Source organism: Poecile atricapillus, chromosome 21 (assembly GCF_030490865.1).
Source record: "Poecile atricapillus isolate bPoeAtr1 chromosome 21, bPoeAtr1.hap1, whole genome shotgun sequence".
NCBI lineage: Eukaryota > Metazoa > Chordata > Aves > Passeriformes > Paridae > Poecile > Poecile atricapillus.
In genome coordinates, this window is record NC_081269.1 from 2,831,503 (window position 1) to 2,852,185 (window position 20,683).

At 44.9% G+C, this 20,683-nt stretch overlaps 1 protein-coding gene across 1 annotated transcript; it reads right to left on the minus strand.

Moving 5' to 3' along the window:
• Positions 1 to 1,072: 1,072 nt before the first annotated feature.
• APPBP2 (amyloid beta precursor protein binding protein 2) lies at positions 1,073 to 20,203 on the minus strand. Its single transcript, XM_058854370.1, has 13 exons — positions 20,043 to 20,203; positions 11,280 to 11,368; positions 10,436 to 10,587; positions 9,785 to 9,908; positions 5,761 to 5,929; positions 5,038 to 5,127; positions 4,548 to 4,615; positions 4,363 to 4,468; positions 3,933 to 4,057; positions 3,717 to 3,802; positions 3,185 to 3,375; positions 2,649 to 2,814; positions 1,073 to 2,455 (listed from the first exon to the last, which is right to left on the minus strand). The coding sequence occupies exons 1-13, from the start codon at positions 20,181 to 20,183 to the stop codon at positions 2,202 to 2,204; spliced, it is 1,761 nt and encodes a 586-aa protein (XP_058710353.1). The 5' UTR covers positions 20,184 to 20,203; the 3' UTR covers positions 1,073 to 2,201.
• Positions 20,204 to 20,683: the final 480 nt, after the last annotated feature.

Consider the following 20,683-nt stretch of genomic DNA (forward strand, 5'->3'; position numbering starts at 1 on the left):
GAGCCAAAAGCTGGAGGCCCAAGACTGGGAGCACGGAGTGGAGGAACGATCTTCAGCCCAGGTCAGTGTAAACCCACGTACCCAGCTGGGAGCTTTAACACTTCTGCAGTACAGAATCACTCAGGCTCTTTAGGACAGCTTTAAAACACCTTCCTGCCCAAGTTCTGACACTGTTACATACTTGGACTTTAAATAACTTTTAATAGGACTTAAGAACTCATAAGAACTCTATAACTTGTCAGTGCCATGGGCATTCAGGGAGAATAAAGTTTTGCTTTGTATAGCTGAATTTGTGTGTAGCTCCTACACAGTCATAAACAAAAACTGCTATAAATAAATCACGTTTTAAATCCACACATAACTAAGTTGGATTTTCACTGAGCAGCTGTTGCAGACACACTGCAGTTAAGTCCTAATACCACAGGGGGTTTTATGCAAATACTTCTTTTCACCTCAGCGAAGATATTCTAAGTATGCAATCATTAATCTGCATTCACTAATTATGTCGTTGCATTTTAAAGTTGATATTACTCAGCCTTTCTCCCCCTGCAAAAAAACACTTGAAGGCACCAGAATATGAACTATTGGCCTGTAAAATTTCACTTCTTAGAAGAGCCATTAAGCTCCAAATCATGTCCAAAACCTCTATTTCTTCCCTGAAGATCATCCAGCACCTTTCCCTGCCACAAACCCACAAACCAATGAGAAAGCAGACCCCAAACAGAACACACCCAGTCCCACTGGCCGTGACTGGGTACAAAGGTACAAACCCTGAAAAGAAGGGGAGAGAACCCCCCAAGCTGACAGAATCCACAGAATCCCAGATCCAGGGCACTGCTGGTGCCGCTGGCAGAGCTGAGGTAACAGCAGTGAGTCAGTTCTAGTTTGTGTTACACAGACTTTCAAATATTATCCAACATTAGGAAATAAAGCCCAAAACAACACCCCAACCCAAACCCACACAACCACGCAGCCCCCAACAGAAGAAGAATTAAGACAAGCTAGTGAGAGAGGCATTCTCAGAGGGTCTGTACAGCTGAGCTCTGCTTTGTAAATTAACGTAAGGAATCGGTTTCTGGTTGTACTCTTGTTTAATGTAGAAATGAAGCATCACAAAAAAAAAAAAGACCTGTTGTGCTTTTTGGCATTTTCCACTGACCCCTGTGAACTGTACAGTAAGTTGCGTTCTCCAGAAACAGAAAATGGAACTGGATTGGAATACAAAACTCTTCACTGGTATAAACAAGGTATGGCCACCATCAGCAGAGGAAGAGCCCATGGGAGAGGAAAGGAGGAGTGGCTGCAGCAGAGTGGAGCGTGTGGAGCTGTGGCACTGCCAGGAATCTCTGCAGAAGCTCACTGGGTACAGACAAACCATCAATTCACTTCCTAGCTCTGGATCTATCACACAGATATCATTTGCACTGATCAGACACCTAAATGAGAGAGTTCTACTGTCAAAGTGAATGCAGGGGCAGAAATATTAAATTAAAGCCACTGGTCCAAAACCGGTTTCTAGCAGGCTGGTCCACTGTGGTGTCCTGGTCCTGCTCGGGGGGAGCACTGGTGCTGGCACCGAGGACACTGTGGTTGCTGGTCTATGGGATCTGTACTGGTCCAGTTCAGGGCATCCACAACAGCACAGGTGGCACTCAGCGAGAGGATGGTGCTCTCCAGAGTGGGTCTTTGCCACTTCTCTTGGTAAGGCAGCAGCCAAGGCCAGCACATCCTCCCTTTGCTGGCCATTTACCATGAGCTTTGCTACAGTGATACAGCAGCAAGACCTTTCTCCTACAGCTCCTCAGAGTACAGCTTTAGTTCTCTCTGTGAATCAGCAGAAAGCTCTCGATGAAACTTTCCATCCGTAATAAGAATGCAACTCTTTTGAACTCAAACAGTTTTATTTAATGTTTTCTTGCAGGCTTTCTGCAAAGTAGCTTCTTTTGAAAGAAGAGAGAAAGAAGGGGTTTGGTTTTTTTTGGGAATACCAAGTTAAAAATGTGAGCCGAACTAAACATGCCATACACATGCTGAGAGGAATTTAACACACATTCATCCGTATGGGCACTCTTCAGTAGACTGGACCAGTGTTTCAATGCAAATTCCAGCCCCCAGAGAACTACATGGTTTAGATTTCACAGTATGACTTTTCCCCCTGTAACCTGGGGGAAAAAACCTTAACTGGTTAATTGACCAAGTTCTTAGCTGCTCTGTCCATCGAGGTTCTGAGACATCAGAAAAGACTGGACCACTTCTTCTGTGGACTGGGGGCTGGTGCTGACGTCCTCCAGCGCATCCGTGACCGAGAACTGCCGGTCCCGCAACCGGTTCCAATTGGCCAAAATGTTGTGGTACTCAAACACCTTCTCATAATTGCCAATGGAATTGTACAGTTTAATGAGACCTCTGTAATCGTATTCAAGTCCACTGTATCCTTCACCAAAAAGCTTCTTTCCTAGAGAAACCCAAGAGAAAAATCAAATTGAGAGGTAAAATAGGCACGGGCTGCATCCAAGTTCTCAGGTTATTTTTACCAACAAAGATTGTCTATATTCTCCACTTATGTTCTAGCCACAGAGCATTGTCTAGAGACTAACAGCCAAGTTATTTTCTAAAATCTTGAGCTTAAGTTTCCTGTAGTCACTTACCAATTGCTATGGATCTCAGATAAAGCTTTTCAGCATTTTCATACTGGTTCATGTCATAGTTGTAGAGGGAGGCGAGATGGCCCACGGAGAGGGCAACTTCATAATCCTCCTGCCCTAGGAGCTGCTCCTTGATCTGGATGGCCTTGATGTGCATTTCCTCTGCTTCCTGTCAGGGCCAGATTCACACAGGTCAGTCAGACACCACTCACCACCCCAGAAAAAGACGGGAAAGTTAATAGCAGCTTAAACAATAGCATTTTGTAACAGGCAAAAAGTAACAAAGCCAAACATAAACCAAGTTCTCCAAATTCTTTAGTTAAGTGGATGGGCAGATTGCCCAAGCTCTGTCACCCTGGGAGGGTATCATCCAGCTCCATGGATTATTTTTGTACAAAGCTTTGGGGTGAATGGTAAAGCACAGGTTTTCCAAGCATGGAACTACCAACTGAACTTAGGGGTTGTGGACATTGAAACCCCTCATTTGTAGTGACAGATTCCAGCTGTCTTGCAGATTTTAGGTCAGGAGTAAATCTTACCTTGAACTTCCTCATGGACTGATACAGTCTGCCCAGGTTGCCGTAGTGTTTGGCTGTTTGCACGTTGAACTCCCCAAAGGCTTTTTTAGCCAACTGGAGCGAGGAGAGGTGCAGGTCATGAGCCTCCTGGAGCAGCCTCTGCTCTGTCTCCTTGTTGTGACAGTCTATGGCAATCTCTTCCAGGATAAGCGCTGGGGGCAGGAGACACAACTGTTACAGAGCTGTGCCCACCCCCAGCTCAGAGCCAGCTACCTCACAGGTCCTGGGGACACAGCTCCCCCGGCCTTGTGCCTGTCACAGCTGCTGCCACTCTGCTGTGGCAAACTCCCAACACATTTTTATATTCTGTCATTTTATCTCCCCACTCCAACTCATCTTAACAGCTGGGTTTTTTTGTATTTTTTTGTACTGTAGTTTTTTGTGAACACCAAGGACTACCAACACCTCCATTGAAAAAGACAACTTGAGCTACACTGCCTGGGGGGGACCAGGACAAGCACATCCCAGTGATGCAAACAATGAAGGGAACTACCTTTAACTCTCTTCGAAGAGGCCAAGAGGAGATGGTCTTCTGGGAGAATATGAGTGATAATGCCAATAGCACGTTCAGCATGGAATCTGAGATAGGTGAAATAAAAAATCCAGGGTATGTTTATGTACATCAGCAGTTGACTGACAAAAAATTAGAAATATTAATGCATTTTTCTTCATTTACAGCACTAACTGTGCTGCTGTGTGTGGTACTCACAATGCATTGTCAAATTTCCCAGAGCTGTACTGGTGAACATATGAGGAATAAGCCAAGTCTTCATGAGCTGTAGCTACGTGGATGTTTTTACCTCCAAATACCGACTGCCGGATATCGAGCGCTGTCTGCAAGGGTCCCAAAAATACAATTTCATCAGTTAACACAGAAAAAAAAAACCACCCCAAATTCATCTCTCTGATCAATCTACTGGCTCTGAAATTCTCTACATATTTGAGACATTGATTACATAAAAGACACAAGTCAGAGGAAGACAAAGAAAGCAAAACCCCATAGCTGGAGCTGGCGGTGTTCAGGGCTTTCTTTAAACATCACAACTGCAGTAATTAAATCAACTATTCTTTATCTCCATGAATTAACTGCAACATCTGAGAGATGAAAAACATCAAGAGAAACAAGTCCTGCTGCCTACCTGATAGATGGCAACAGATTGGCAGATCTTGTCTACGTTGAGCAAATAAAATCCGTAGTCTAGTAGCGTGTCAGAGTATTTGGGGTGCTTGGCTCCAAAATGCTCCCTGCACAAACACACTCCCATTACAAACTGAGGCAAGCTGAGTACAGTTTTAGAAGGGTTTTTTCTGGAATGGTCCTTACCTGGCAAGGTACACGGCGTGCTTTATGAGCTGCTCAGCCTTCTTGAACTCCCGTTTCACCACACAGGCCTGGGCAGGAGAAGGGAAACAGGTGAGCAGCTCTGCCCCTCCAGACACTGCCACACTTACTGGTGTTTTGTATTTCAAAATATTCTTGTGGCTATTAAAGGACTTTTTGGTTATTTAAGAAAAGGAGCACAGCATTAATAAACTTTTTATTTTATCCTGTCTGACTGAAGTGATTGTGTTGTACCTAGTCCAGGTCAAAGAGGGATCAGAGCCCTCCCAGGGAAGGTGACAGGTTAACACTGTCACAATGGTCACTGGTGCAGCTCTCACTCAGCTTCAGAAAGACACAAACAGAAACAAACCCCCCACCACTCTGAGACAAACACAACAACCCTGAGGAGAATTCTGGAGGTAACAACCTCTCCTCAGCCATTCTTGACAGCAATTTAGTACCCAAAGCAGCAGAGAGATTTTAGACTCACCTTTGACGCTTGTCGTAGCACATCCACCACCACTTTTACAGGCAGCCCAACTGTGATCTCCTTCATGGCTTCTATGCACCACTTATAGGCCTGTGGGACAGAGGGGCACCAACACAATGGAGCTGGAACTTCACAACATTGTCACACTCAGAAAAAATATTACCTGCAGCTGAAAAGCTGGTCATTTACATTCCAAAATTTAAAATATACAGTTTGATTGCTTACATATAATGAATTGTCCAGTTATGTCTTAAAATACAAACTTAACCACTTTTAAGGTTAATAGTATGTAAGTATTTCATATTAATCTAAGGTTTATAATATTACAATGACTTTTACAGACAGAACAGTGTATTCTATAATCTTTAAGCAATCTTCACAATTCCCATTGTGCAGAACAACACCCTGTCAGTGAACTTAGGGGTTAAAGGAAAACCAGTTTATGGGGTAGTTCCACTTCAGACCGTTTTACAAACCAGGTGCAAAGACTGTGTTCTGCTATTCATTTTCAATTATTAAAATAAGCTTTTATAATATTTCATTTACAGGTGACCAACACATACAGGCAAGGCAACACACGTTGGTCCAAGTGCTGTGAGGAGCTCATTGACTAACGGGGAAGGACAGACAGGAACAACAGTGGATACAGGAATTATGGCTCTGGCAGTGGCACACAGGTCCCAGGGAGAGAGAGCAGAACCAGGAGAGCCCCCATGGCCTCACCTCATCGTAGTGGCTCTTGGCGAAGAGCAGGGCGCAGAGCTCGCCGTACAGCGCTGCCTTGTTGGCCTGCTGCCCGTGCTTGGCCAGCTTGTCCATGTAGGACTGTGCCAGCTTGAACGTCTCCTCTCCCAGGTGGTACTTGCAGTTCCCGTTCCGGACGTGCAGCAACCTTGGGGGATGCAGAGAGAGCTGCTGAGGGAGCTGGAGGAACCTCTGCATGCAGCAGCACCAGGGAGCCCTTGGGGGACACTCCCAGGGGTGGAGCCCTGGCAGCCCAGCCCTGGGGTCAGTCACACACCACTGCTGGGCACAGGGCAGGAATTTCTCCTGCTGGAGATGGCACAGCATTTTACCTATTGATACAGTTTTGCATTGAACCACTCTGGTGTGTGCCTTTGTGTGGCTTTTTCCATAGAACCCATTCTTCCCAATATTGATGTGATTCCATTCCCAAACCCCTGCCCTACAGTCTGAAACCCCTTCCACCTCGTTCCCAAAGGGTGCCACCTCCAACAGCCACGGTGAGTCCAACACAGCTCATTTTCCCACATCTCTAGGCTTTTCTCCTAAACCCTGATTAGATCCAAGTAGAAATTTTTGTGCTTTGGGGCTTGGGGGAGGTCTTCACATAACATTTAGTGACATCCATTCCACATGAGATCCAGCTCCCCCACGAGAGACCATTTTATTGACCACAACAACTCAAACACCTCCTGCTCTTCCCTCTCCTATCCTGAAGGATCAACACCCAAATACAGCCAGTAACACCCAGTACTGGTGAAAGCTACTCCTTTTTCTCCAGAGAAGTAAAAGTTCCAGCTTGTGTCACTTATTATAAAGAAAAGAAAAGAATTTGTGCATGAGCACAGGCTAATGCTCACTGGCTTTAACGAGGTGCATTTGGAATGGGTGTGTTGATATTCCAAGCCCCAAGGGCAGGGCTGGATTCCCAGCCAGGGCAGCCACTCATGGCAAACACCTGCCAGTGAACAGACAGGGAATTTTGGTGAATTAAGCTCCACTGTCCCTATGGAAATGTGTCATTAGACAGTGAGTAACAGACTCAAAACACCAGGCAAGGCTGGGGAAATCAGGGCAGCACAGCACAGCGAGAGAACTGCACAGAGGGAAGGGAAGCAAATTGTGCTGCATTGCAAAGAGGCTCAAACTCTGACTACGTGGGTTAATGTACAGGAACAGCATTTTAGTCCTGATATACATTAGGATAAGACTTCCAATCATTTGTGAAAGGGGAAGGAGTGAACAGTGAAGTTTTCTGCTCAGTTTCTTTTCTAAACCTATTTCCACTTGCTCCAAGTGGAGACTTGGGCTACTGCAGCCATTCCCCCAGTAATACCAGTAGTAATTCCACCAGCTCAGTTCAACCTAAAAACTCAGCCTGTCCAACACTGTCCCTCTGTTTCCCACCCAAATGCATCACCAAACTCAAACACTAAAGAAAGGAAATAAAGTCCCCATTTTCCTAAGCAGGGCATGAAGGCCGAGCACATGACAGATGTGTATTTGCTGCACAAAGAGAACATCAAAAGCAAAGCCCTTCAAAACTCTGCAAAATCCACACAAACTCCAGCTCTCCAGTGGGAAACAGCACGGTGGCTCAACAACAGACAGCAAAAAGCAACACCCACATTTTTCCTTAAATAAAGCCTCAGAACCAAACATGATGTACAAGTGCATTGTGTGCCTGGTCACAGGAACATTCCAGCGACAAGAGGCAGGAATTATAAAGAAACGAGAGAAGAATTAAGAAAACAGTTTTCCTGAAGAGAAAAAAATCATTTTGCCAACACCATTCAGTTGGGAGCTGCTCTGCAACATCAAAACCAAGGAGCCCAAATCCCATGTAATGGAATAAGCCAGTGGGGATAGCACTGCAATTTAGATAAGCTCCTGGGAAAGATCATATCCAGTGTCTGGATGCTTCAGTGATAGTGTCTAGAAACAAAGAAATCTCTCCCAAAACCAAGCTAAGCCTAAGCCAATCCTCCAGGATAAGCAGAGTTTATGTGATCCAGTTCTGAGTAACAAAAAATCCTTTATTAATCCAAAGGAATCTTAGGAGATAAAGCCAAGAGGAAGAGAAAAGGCCTCAGGACGTTTATGCTAATGGCTCTGAACCTCCTTTGATGTCTGCAATAACAGCTTTTGGGGACTAACCTCCCCCAACAAACTCAGTCTCTCAGAGCCAACACAGCAGCTTAGGAAGTCTAAAACCACTGGAAGAAAACAACCCAAGAATCAGCCAAATGTGCAACAATGAAGTGGGAGAGCCATGTATTTGTGTTATGCATTTGTACCTTATTGCTTAACACAGAATAATGAGAGAAGGCAAACCAAAAGGAGCACCACACTCCCAGGAAAGCAGGGCACAAGCTCAGAAAAACCTCACACCTTCCCAGCTTCTCTACAAAATTTACTAATGCCAGGACAAGGAAACACTAAGCTGTGCTTAAGCAACACAAAACTTCACACATTTTTAAACCGTGTTCTATTAATAATGCAATGTATTAATTCCACTCCCAGAGATTTGACTTGTTAGCTTTAGAGCAAGAGCTGGCACTTTAAAAAAGTGTCATACTTCCAAGATGCTGAAAGTCTGGGAGATGTCAGAACATTTCCCACTCCCCCTGCTGCCCAGAGGGGGATGTCCCAGCAGGCCAGCAGAGTTCCCTAGGGAACAATGGATGTCTCTACCAAACAGAGCCAACACCCCAGGTCACAAGGGCTCATTCTAACACAGGATGCTTTCTTCTAGCACAGAATGAAAATCTTTCCACACTACTGTCCAGCAGAGACAGTTTCCTTTTTTCCCTCCCTTTCTTTCCCTTCTTTTCATTTCTATTTGGAGAAGGTGACAGAGTTATTTTTGAGCAACTTCTCCAGCTTGCCAAAGAGCTTGATACAACGAGAAAACTTTTTTTAGATTAATTAGAAGGCAAAGGACCAAGCAGTAACTGTGGCTCTATATCCATCACTCCCCAGTTCTAGGAGGCTGGATACGTGTGCCCAGGCTCCTGGCATCATTTCTGGAATGCCAGCCAGCAGAACCAGGCAGAGCAGCGTTGCCATGGCCCTGGGGCTGGCACAGGACAGCAGCAGCTCTTGGCAAAGCCTCTTTACTCTTTGTGTCTGCCCAACCATAAACAAGACGCTGGGCTTTTTTTGGAGCAGCTTTCCAAACAAGTTTTGCTCTAGATTCAGATAAATACAGCACATGCTTTGTTCTTTGTTACAGCAGCTAAAAATCCCAAAAACTCTACTTTAACTCTGCCCAGCAGCCTCCAGGTGCCCATGGACACATTTGGAGTGTGCAAAACCAGGAGAGCAACAAAACCCAGCCAGCTCCTGCTTGTAGCTCATCACACTTTGACACACAGGGGGAAGAGCAACAGAGGCCTCTGTCAGTCAAATGTGAACCTCCACAGGCCCTGAGGAACAAGGCAGCTTCAAAACTCTAACAACAAAAAAAAACCCCAAAAAACCTTTTCCAAATGTTTTCAGCTGTGGCTGGAGGTGCCCACAAGAACTGGATATCCAGATCTTTATCCAGGCCCAGAGCTAAGCACTCAGCATGGAGCAAGAGAACTCACTGGGTATGGAATCAGGAAAGGTAAGTTTTGCCTTTGTTTCTGCTCAACTGTATCTATATTGTTTGGATTTGGATTTGGCAAATTCTCTTTGTAGCAAATAGAATTTCAGCAAAGTCCAACACAGAACATTCCTTCATGTGCAAAAATCCTTAGGAAAACAAGAACTGCTGGACCACTCTTATTATCCAGCAGTGTTACCCATGAGAGATTACACAGGACAGCAAAACATTGGGTTTTTTAATCCATTGTACTGTGCTGCCAACTTAGAAGCTGAAAATCCAGGGATTAGTGTAAAACAAGCACCTCCTGATCTTCAACTCTAGCCAGGAAAGTGTTTTGGTGCAGCAGAACAGTGAAGGAGCATCTGGAGCTGGATGGCTCCAAGGTTCCCTGGGAATTCAAGGTGAGCTCACCTCACACAACACTCCACAGCACGGAACCAGTGAAGAATTTCATCGTGGAGGGTGCACAGCTGAAGGCAGGAAAGGAAAACCTTCTCAGCATCACTGTACCAGCCTGCATCTGACAGGAACCCCCCTGCAAAAATCAGCAACAAACAGCAATTTGAAGAGCAAAACACATTTTCAAGATAAAAAGGGTTTGCTCAGGTCTTACAAGATGATCACTTCTTTCATAGATCTGCTTCTACAGACAGAAATCCTGTCAAGGTCAAACCCTCCTGACCTGGAAAGGATGAAATGTAAGAGGAGAATTCTACAGCTGAAGGAAATAATACTTTGGTTTACGATGTTTTTTTGGTACTGCAGAGTTTTCCTACAGATTTCTGTCAAAAAACCCCAACAACTTAACTACATTAAAGTCATGCAAATTCCTCATTGCATCTGCAAACCAATTTTAAATCTGAACTGTTTAAACTAAAAAGTCTATGCATTCTAAGATATTAAAATCCAATATATTTCTTCTAAGAGACCAAGTAGCTTTCTAAAAATTCCATTCCATAACACAGCTCTTTAAAAAGCATATCTTCAATGGGAAAAAAATTCATGTTAGATTAACTGAAGCTTGCAAGAGAAGAAAGCCAAGAGCCCATAAGCAGCAATTACCTAAAACAAAGCCTATCTGGATTGCTTTTTCTTTCACAGCAGCATCTGACTCTGCAATGTAGGAGCACCGTCTGCTGAAGGAATAGGCCAGGACAGAAGCAACCTTGACTCCATGGTCCATCAGAGCCTGGAAACAGTGATGGAGCAGATGTCTGCAACAAAGAGAAGCAGAGCTTGGTTACACACGCAGGTCTGAAAGCAGTCAGTTGGCTCTCATGAATTCGAAGGACAGAAATTAAGCCCAAAGCAGATGAGTACAAGCCCTGCTGTGAGGCTGCAGCTGATGGATGCCAGGTGTTGGGTGATCCAACGCAAAGCAAGGGCACACAGCGTTCTTTACAGGGACACCCTCTGCTGGAAGCCAAGCACAAGCTGCCCACACAGGATTCAAACTGGGAGACAGCGTTTCCAGCACAAACTCGCCAGGGAGGAGACCCCAAATCCCCCCTCCCTCCCCCAGCACTCGCAAACAAACGAGCAGGGATGGCTCCATTAACATCACACACGCGATGGGCGGGACCGGTGACTGAAGACTCAAAGAATTACAAAGAGGTTACAAAGAATCTGCTCTAAAACAGTCAAGTACTGTAACACCACAAACCGGAATATTTAATGACAGGAAAACTCTTCAAACTGGGGCAATCCTCTCAGCTTCCCGCAGGAATTCCTGCTAAATCAGCAGGAAATGGGTGCTGTGACTGCCACTCACAGGGACTCTGGTGTTGAGTAATCAGGGGGGTTTGCATCGTTTGTTTTCTTTGTTTGGGGCTTTTCTTAAACATCTCTTCCTAGATGGAGAGCTTAAGAGTTGAAATGAGAATTATTGATCTGTTTGGATACTCACCTTTTATCTAAAGCTCGTAGCACCTTTGCAAAAACTTCTAGTTCACAAAATTCACTACCCAGCTGGCACAAGCGGCCCTGTTGGTAAAGCTGAAAAAAACAGGTAAATTAATCTTAAAATTCAAGATTGAGTTTTTCTGGGAAATTCAGCTTACTAGCAAAGATAACTTATGACGAAATCTAGATTTTTGAAGCATTGAAATTCAGCAGGCTAAAAAGTCAGTTCCTGTATCAGAAGATTTCAGCTCAGGAGCACAATTTCAGTGTTAAAAACCGAGCTATGAGAGATCCATAGGTGATTTCAAGGGTTTGTTTTTTTTAATCAATTGACGTATTTTCAGGTGTTTGTACCCTCCTGCAACACCAAAAAAACGCCCCATGTAAGCTACAAACCCAAGACAAAACCAAGAAACGAATGAAGTCTGCAAAAAATACAACTGACAGTTTCGATACCAAATGCTTTCAAAACATGTTTAAATAACACAAAATCTAGGATGCAGCAATGCAAATATATCAGATCTACATAAACGCACAAGTTTATTACAAATAAACCACAAGGGGTCACTCACCAATACCAGCACTACAGACAGGCACCAGCCCTGCCCTCACTGACACCTGAGCTTCCACAGGTGATTCCTCACCAGTAAATGGGAAAACTGGAGTCTGATCATGCATTTAATAAAAGCACTGGCTTGTTTTATGCCCATAGTGATTTGTGCCCGCAGATAAGCAAATTCATCAGCTGAGTTACTCACAACAAACCACAGACAGCTGTCCATGCAGTGCATGGTTAAGTTCTGCCACATCAGGCTATAAATGCTACGGAATTACACAGGTACAAAGGGACTGTGAAAATAAATGTCAGAGAAATCCATTGTGAACTATTAATTCCCATTATCTGAAAGGCCCTGACCCACAGATGAGCCCAGGTGGGAATGTGACCTAAGGAAGCACCACTCCACACCTGCCACAGGCACCATCAGTGCTTAAATGAAAACATTAATATTCCTCCCAGTTTTAATAATGCCTTAAAATGCTTCCAGTGATAAGCATCTGGTGCCTGCTTCACCTTTTTCTCCACAAACACTGGGAGATGATGGATTAATATTCCAAACACAGCACACGAGAACATCTCCAGCCAGAAATTTAGTTCTAGTCAACTCTTCTTATAAAAGCACAGAACACTGTCTCTAGAGCACAGCAAATTTGTTATTTTAACAACACAACCTACAAAGAAACTTCAAAAATACTTTGACCTAATAATGTCAATTGCCAGAAATGAATATTTTCCTTTTCGTTATCTATTTTGCTGGGGGAACATAAAAAGAAAAAAAAAAAAGGAAGCCTTTTAAAACCAGAGCAAGTTTGCATGCAAAGTTACTGCTCAGATAAAGCAGCGTGTCCCTGCACTTCAAAGGGATCAGAGCTCCTGCTGGAGCTGGATTCTCTCTGGCACTGAAGGAACAGCCAGTCTGCTGTATTTAAAAGCTACAGTCATGGTTAAATGTTCTCATTCCTTCAGCACAGCTGTCTCATAGCAAATGTTCTATAAAACCTAAAACGTATTTTCTGCAGGAATAAAAAAAAAAAAAAGGCTGTTTAAATTGCCTGGTATTCCATGCCCAAAGTGAAGGTGGGCATCCCATCAATAATTGAGGAGATCTTTTCTGAAGGAAGCTTAGACACATCCCCAAAGCACTGCAGCAGGATTTAAGGCAACCAAAAATACTATCACGTTTCACAATTCTCAAGTACAGTATCACTCCCTCCTATCACCTTGCAGTACTAACCCAAAATCCCAGAGATTCCTGCTTTATCAAAAATTAACCGTAGTAAGACTTAAAAATTTATGTATTTATGAGGTTACATAAACACTTCTTGTAAGGAGAGAATCCCTCTTACACAAGATTCTGAAACTGCCAAGGAGTAAATGGCCTGGTGGGGTGGGAAGGAGGGGGAAGCTCCCACAGGACCCTCGGTTTTGGAACATCAGTAATTTTGGGCACACGTCAAGTTTGGCTCGGGCCCCAAAGTCTAAGATGCAATTTTTCACTGCTCTAACTTGAAATACAACATCTTTGGGACTCTTACTATCCCTGCAACCCCTTCCCTCGACACACTGGCAAACATTTTGAGGAATTAACTCAGCTGGAAGCCTCTTGGAATTGTTGTGGCTGTTACAGCAATATTTTCAAACGATATTTGACATGGAAATAGTGAGTATACGTCAAACTGTGAAGTAATTCCAGGAGATCCAGTAACACTCATTGAGAAGCAGTTGGGAGGACTGAAGAAATGATTCTCTTGTTAAAGTTCCAGAGAGACAATTCCTGACCACAGCCTTGCTACATAACACGAAAACAAAACAAAACAGTGGTTCAAGAAAAACATGCCCTGACATGAACACAGAGCTCTGGACTTCTAAAAAACTATTCTGAAGAGAGAAATGTCTTTTAGACACCAGCTTAACCTACTTGGAACCTACCAGGGACTTCTTTTTCTTTAACCATGGAAAAATGACTCAAAGCCTCAAAGTCTCAAGAGCAAGATGACTCCCAACTCCATCAGCTCACACATGACTCCTGGCACTGGGGACAGGTATAAATGTAATATACAGGTGGATTATTACACACATGCCCAATCCAGCTGCTGTGCCACCACAACCCTTCTCAGGCTCTAAGGCTGAATGTTGAATTGCATGTCCAGGTGGGTGTGTTACAAAAGCTGCACATTGTGGTGTGGTGTCCCCAATTAAGCATATTAATGACATTAACTTGGAGCTTTACTATTATATCATAATTCTATTAAAGCTCTTGTTTTTCTCTCCCTGGGTAGATTAAGCTAAAAAAAAACCCAAACAACCAAGCTTTCTCTAAACATAATAAAAAATATCTTTTAAAATCATTTTTTAAAGCAGATGGGGGTTGATTCCAGCCAGCTGTACAAGGATCCTCTAGAAGAGGAACCGAAGAAGACGCAATTTGAAAAATATGCTCCTGTTGCTCCAGTTTGGAAAAGGATTGAAAAACATGGATATTTCAGTAAGAATTACAGAGGAAATCCAAGAAGCTCCCCAGCATATTTTGTAATGCCTAATAATGTAATATGGAGTATCAGGCCAGACTGGGGAAGGACAGTGTACTTCACAGACAACAAAATTTGGGAAAAAAAGTTGGGCTGAAATCACTACCTTCCTTTTCCAATCAACAAGGAAGGAAAAAGTTTTCCTCAGTCAACAGTTCACTGAATCAATCTGTTGGCAAATGAATCATCACTGAACATAACCAGTTCGAAATTTAGGTACATTCCATGCTTTTAAATCAATTTCAAAATTACCTACAGACCCTCTGGACAAATGCTGCTTCTACTGGATATTGTTCAAGGTATAAAAAAAAAAAAAGGAAAATTCCAGCTCTCCTTGGAAAGCACAATGCCAGCTAGCAGGCTGATCTGTACAAGCCTCAATCAAATAAATAACCAAGAAAAAAAACAGTGTTACTAAACTAGCATGAATTCAGAGACAATTTTTAGAGCCCAGTGCTTGTATACCCCAAATGTTCCCACCTGCTCTGCTCCCCGGGCCAGAGCACCAGAGTTTGTGTTCCACACAGTCCAGCACAAGGGATACAAAGTCTGAGCCCCACAGCCAAAAACGTGAGTCTCCTCAGGAACTGGGAACACCCAGCCTGCTTGGAGCTCAATCAGCTCAGAGGAAATGAAGTGGAAGTAGGAATTATTGTTCAGCAGGAGCTCAACATCTCTGTTCATGATGTGACCTCATTATCTCAATTATGATGAGTTCTGGTGTCTCAGACTCAACAAGGATACTGAAAAGGTAGGGAAGCTGGAAGATATCAGGATGAGAAAACATAACCCATAGTTAGAGCTTAAAAAAAACAAAAAGCAGTCCAAGTACTACAAGTTAGAAGACAAAAGTTTCAAACCAGTAAAGACATAACAAGGAAAGACAGTTCAGTTCACATCTAAATTTAGACTGCAGAAATAAGGCATGTGTTAATAATAATAACTGGCAAAAACTCGTGAGGTAATGATTCTCCTTCTCTGTGAGGCTTTAATTTGCAGAGGTGCTGGAAGGATCTGATTGAAGCACAGCAGCATTCCGGGCACACTCTGCTCCTGCCAGGCGACAGAGAGGTTGTGTTTTACACGTGTGTGAAATCATCACTGCTTCCCCCCAGCCTTTCATTTCTAACCCCCAAACACTGCACAACAAGGGGAGCTCAATGAGCTCACCTGGGGGTCACAGCAGAAGCCCCTCAGAAAGCTCAGGGATGCTCTGGCTCCCTCACTCTGTGTTGGTGACCTTGGTTGCATTTCCCTGGGCAGGGAAGCTCAGAACTGAAGCAGCAGCAGAGCCACACTTCATCCTTCTCACTCTCATCAAATCCCCTGGAGACCAAAGCCTTGGGACAAGCATGTTTTATTCTAATGGACAGAAATTATGCTTATAATGATTCTCCATCAGTAAACTCAACCTCTGCTGCAATGCAGAGAACAAACGTTCTGCTGCTTGTTGTTAACAGTCAGCAAATTCCTGTTTGTTCATTTTCTTTGGTTCAAAGAATACCTAAACGTGACAGAAATCAAGTCAATGTCATCTCCAACTGCTCCTGTGGTTAATGATCTCACCAGAAGACGTTCCAAGAACAAATTATTTTCAAGAAAAATCAATTGAAGGAAAAGAGAAACACACAATCCAGAAAAGACACTCCAAAATACAAGTCCAAGATGAGGCTGGCACTGTGTAATTGCAAGAAATACCTGGGACAGAGAACTAAAGCAGCAAAGCACCTTGAGAGCCAAAGTCATGAGATAATTATGAGAAATAGAGTATAAAGCAGAGGCACAAGGGGAAAGAACTGAAAACTGTACAAGACACTAACTAGAGCGTTCAAAACCCGACTTCTGCCAACAAACTTGATTCTCTACAGGAACATCCCCTCCCAAAACATAATCCCCACCCCAACAAACTACAGAATATACTAAGTTGATTTTCTCAGGGTTTATTTTGGTTGGTTGGGTTATTCTGTTTTGGGTTTGTTTGTTGAGGTTGGGTTTGTTTTCTTTGATTTGCCGTTTATTCCAGCTGTCACGACTTTTTAATATACAATTTTGGCATTTTGTTCATATGCTGAATCTCAGTTATATGAGATCCAGCATATTTCTTTATTTGGCTTCTAAAACCTACACACCCTCTCTCTCATCCTCCCCCCCCCAAAAAAAACAAGCAAGAGAACCTAACTAGTTTAACTAGGAAAAAACCCAACCAGGATATACACAAACCTGGCAAACACCCAAAGGAAACAAAGGATGATATGGGTGCACATTTTTATTTTTTCCCCCCAGAGGCAGGTGTTACTTGTAACAATACTAGTTATTGAGCTCCTCAAAATACAGCTGTGATTAATTTAAATTTAAATATTTTGTAGCTCAAATGAAGGCTTGGAAATTTCCAGGATATCCTCACAAGCATCCTGCTCTGCCTCTTATTTTTCTAATGGTTGCAAGTAAAAGTCAAACAGTGCTTGAAAAAAGAGATATGCAGTGATACCCTGCTGAAGCAGAGCAGGTTTGTTGTTTTACCACAATCATGATTATTTGATAGTGCCTTGTTTTGAGCTTTAGTCACTGTTTGAGAATGCTCCAGAAAGATAAATATGCTCAGTATGAGGAACCTGCCTGTTCCTTACCTTCACCTTGCAGCAGAACCCACTCCTTTTCAAAGTCACAAGAACATCCTGCAGCTATCCCAGACCCAATCCCCACTCAGGTTTGTAAGGCATGTCCCAGAAGTTAACAATTCTGGACGATGTAGAGGTAAAAAAAAATTGGATTTGTTAAGAAGTGGGAAATAAAGACAGTAAGTCATGACAATAGAGCCAGACACTGGATTAGAGGGTTCCCTGAGGGAACAACACCAAGACACTGCTGGCATTTTTCTTCCTTTTTAAATAACAGTACATTGACTGTCGCTGCTGCTGTATCTCACCTCCAGCTTTTGAATCAACCTGGACACGTTGGTAGACCTGGGCAAGCCTGGCAAACATTGAGTGTTCATACCAATAAATGTGATAAAAACATTCTTGTATGGCCACAGACAATTAACCTCCATAGATCAAAATAATATCTGACTGGTACCACATTTATTTTTTGCAAAAATCAGTGATAGTTTCTCAAGTACCACAAACCATGACTAATACCTAAATAAAAATTATTACAAGTTATATGTGTAAGATTTGAAAAATTTCTTATTTCTTTTAATCATCACAGAATGAAAGTAATACAGGATACTAACAAATAATTGACACCCTCCAACACAGCAGCAACAAACACCATGTAGTCAAACAAATATTTAGAGGTCTTCTAGTCTGTCTTACTCCAAAGACTGTTAATAGCTTTGGAAATTCTACTTCAGCTTTAAGGAACTCAATAGTCAGGACATAGGGAATATGGCTCACCGTGACCTGGGATTTAATATCCACCTAATATTCAAAATAACTACCCAGAACCAAAAGAGCAAAACAAGCACCACACACCGTGAGAGGGATGCTGTCCCCAGCCTAACCTCATTCAGCTACCCCTGAATGATACTTTTGATGCTGTTGTCATCCAGAGACTCAAGAACCAGTTACCAGGTGTTCTCTAGGTGCACAGAGAATCACAGGATGGTTTGGGAGGGAAGGGACCTTGAAGTAGTTCCAACCCCTGCCAAGGGCAGGGATGCCATTCTCTAAACCAGGTCACTCCAGGCCCCATCCAAGCTGGTTGTCCTACACAGAAAAGATGACACCGAGGACACGGAAGGCCATCCTGCTCTTACAGCTGCAGAACACCCACTGCAGGCATGGCCCAGTTTGGTTTATTCTGAATGAGGACGTCCTGTGGATGAGGGCTGGTAAGGGGAATATTGGTACACATTACACAGTTCAAAAACTCCAGTTATGAAACACAAAAATTACAGGAAAAGTGAGGAGGAATGGCTTCAAACTGACAGAGAACAGATTTAGACTAGAGATTAGGAAAAAAATATCCAAGGTGGGTGAGGCCGTGGCACAGGTTTCCCAGAGAAGCTGTGGCTGCCCCATCCCTGGAAGTGTCCAAGGCCAGGCTGGACAGGCTTGGAGCAGCCTGTGTCTCCAGTGGGAGGTGTCCCTACCCACGGCAGGGGTGGAATGAGATTTTCTTTAAGGTCCCTTCCAACCCAAAGCAGTCTGTGATTCCATGTAACCACTGCCGTTAACAAATTAACCACTGTCCATACAACACAAGCACTGTTTTGGGGATAGGCACTTATCACCTTTATTGTCATCTGCCCAGCAGGATGACAAACCCATGTACACAGGCAGAAGAAATGCGCTAGAGAGTCTCCTCAGAAAACAGATGTGCTCCTGGATCTTCTTCAGCATGGAACAACTCCATGTGAACCTGATTCAAAGCAACCACTCGAAAGTGCTAATAAAAGCATAAAAAGTCAGTGATCCATTAAGCTCACCTACAGATGAGTTTTTAAACAGCTGGGAATAACACATCCTTGAATATTTCTATCATCAGAAGGAGGTTTTGTTTCACGCTTTTAAAAGCCACAGAGTACCATCCTCTCACCTGAATGAACATGAGAACAGGCAATGCCAAGGAAGTTTGTCAATGGCCATACTTATTAACAACTGAAGGTAACCTCCAAAATATTCTTCCACATTGTGATTTTCATATCTTTAGTCTTTAGCTGATGTGTCAATCACATCATTATCTGTGAGCATGCTCATATGTCATAAAAATGGGTTTCCATCCTTCTCAGCACCTAAGGCAGACATGAAATAATCAGGGCACAGAAAATGTACATGCCTGTTCCAATGTTAGAGAAGCAATTTCCCTGTCTCCACCAAATACTACTGCTCTCATGTATAGGATGGGTCATTATTGCTGGTTCATAAAAATTAGTCTAAAGAATTGCTTCATTTAAAAATTCCTAAATGTTTAGAAATTTGCTGGCAAAGGAAAGGAAGGTTATTCCTCATCTTAGGTTTCTGGAGGTTTTTATAGACATTGTTTCTCCCCTGATGAATGTTCATTTCCAGCTGTTCCTGCACATGAATGAAATGCCTGCTTAGTGGACAATAAGAAATTAATGGACCATCTCAGTGCACCTTTTCTGTATATTCCAGGGGCAGCTGAACGAGGAACAGCCCTTTCATCAAGGAATAATTTAATGCTAATAAAGCACAGCATTAAACAACTATCAGTTCTTTCCATCTGGTTCCTACCAGATCATCTATACTAGACCACGGCAAACTGCTCCCTCAACCACTGACATCACCACATCCAATACATTATCACAAAAAAAAAAGGGGGGGAAAAGGAGAAAACATATTCCAGCAGAGCCAGCTTGGTCTCATCCTGGCCGCATGGCTCCCCAGTGGCAAGAGGCACCTTTCCCCCACGACCCCCAAGGCCAGGCCCCGTCTCCGCGTCACCTCCCGAGGGCTCCCAGCCCCTCACCGCGGCCTCGGGGCGGCTCCCGGGGGCAGCCACAAGGCCCCGCCACGGCCCAAGCCCGGAGCCGCCGCTCCTCCGGCCCCACAAGCCCTGAGCCCCCGGCCCGTCCTTCGGGCCGTGCCCCGCACCGGCGCGACCCCGCAGCCCCTCGGCCCCGGCCAGGCCGGGCCCGGGCCGCCCCCCGGGGCCGCCTCTCCTTCCACGTTCCGCAGGCCCGGCAGGGCCCGGCCCCGCTCGGCCGCCGCCGTACCTTGTAGTACACGTCGAACTGGATGTTCTCGGGCAGCGAGCGGATGTCGCGGCGCCGCGCCCGCCCGTAGCTGTCCACGACGGCCGAGATGGCCGTGTTGTAGAGCGTCTCGGGCACCCACTCCAGCTCCACCGCCGCCATCTTGGCTGTGCGGAGCCGCCTTCCCCTCCCCTCCCCTCCCTCCCTCCCTCCGCCTCCCGCCCGCCCCGCCTCACGGAGCTCCCGCCGCCTGCTCGCTCCGCCTCGCGCCCCGGGGCTGCCGCGGCTCCCACAGCCCTGCCCGATCCGCCTCACGGCGCTCCCGCCGCCCTGCCCGCCTCACGCCCCGCGGCCCTGCCTGCTCCACCTTACGGCTCTCCCACCGCCCTGCCCGCTCCCCCTCACGCCCCGCCGCCCTGCCCGCTCCGCGGCTCTCGGCCCCCTGCCCGCTCCCCCTCACGGCGCTCCCGCCGCCCTGCCCGATCCCCCTCACGGCGCTCCCGCCGCACTGCCCGATCCCCCTCACGGCGCTCCCGCCGCACTGCCCGATCCGCCTCACCCCCCGCGGCTCCCGGGGTCCCGCAGCCCTGCCCGAGCACGGGTGGGCGGCAGCAACGGGACATTGTGAGGGAAGCACGAGGGAACCGAGTTAGAGGGAAGTA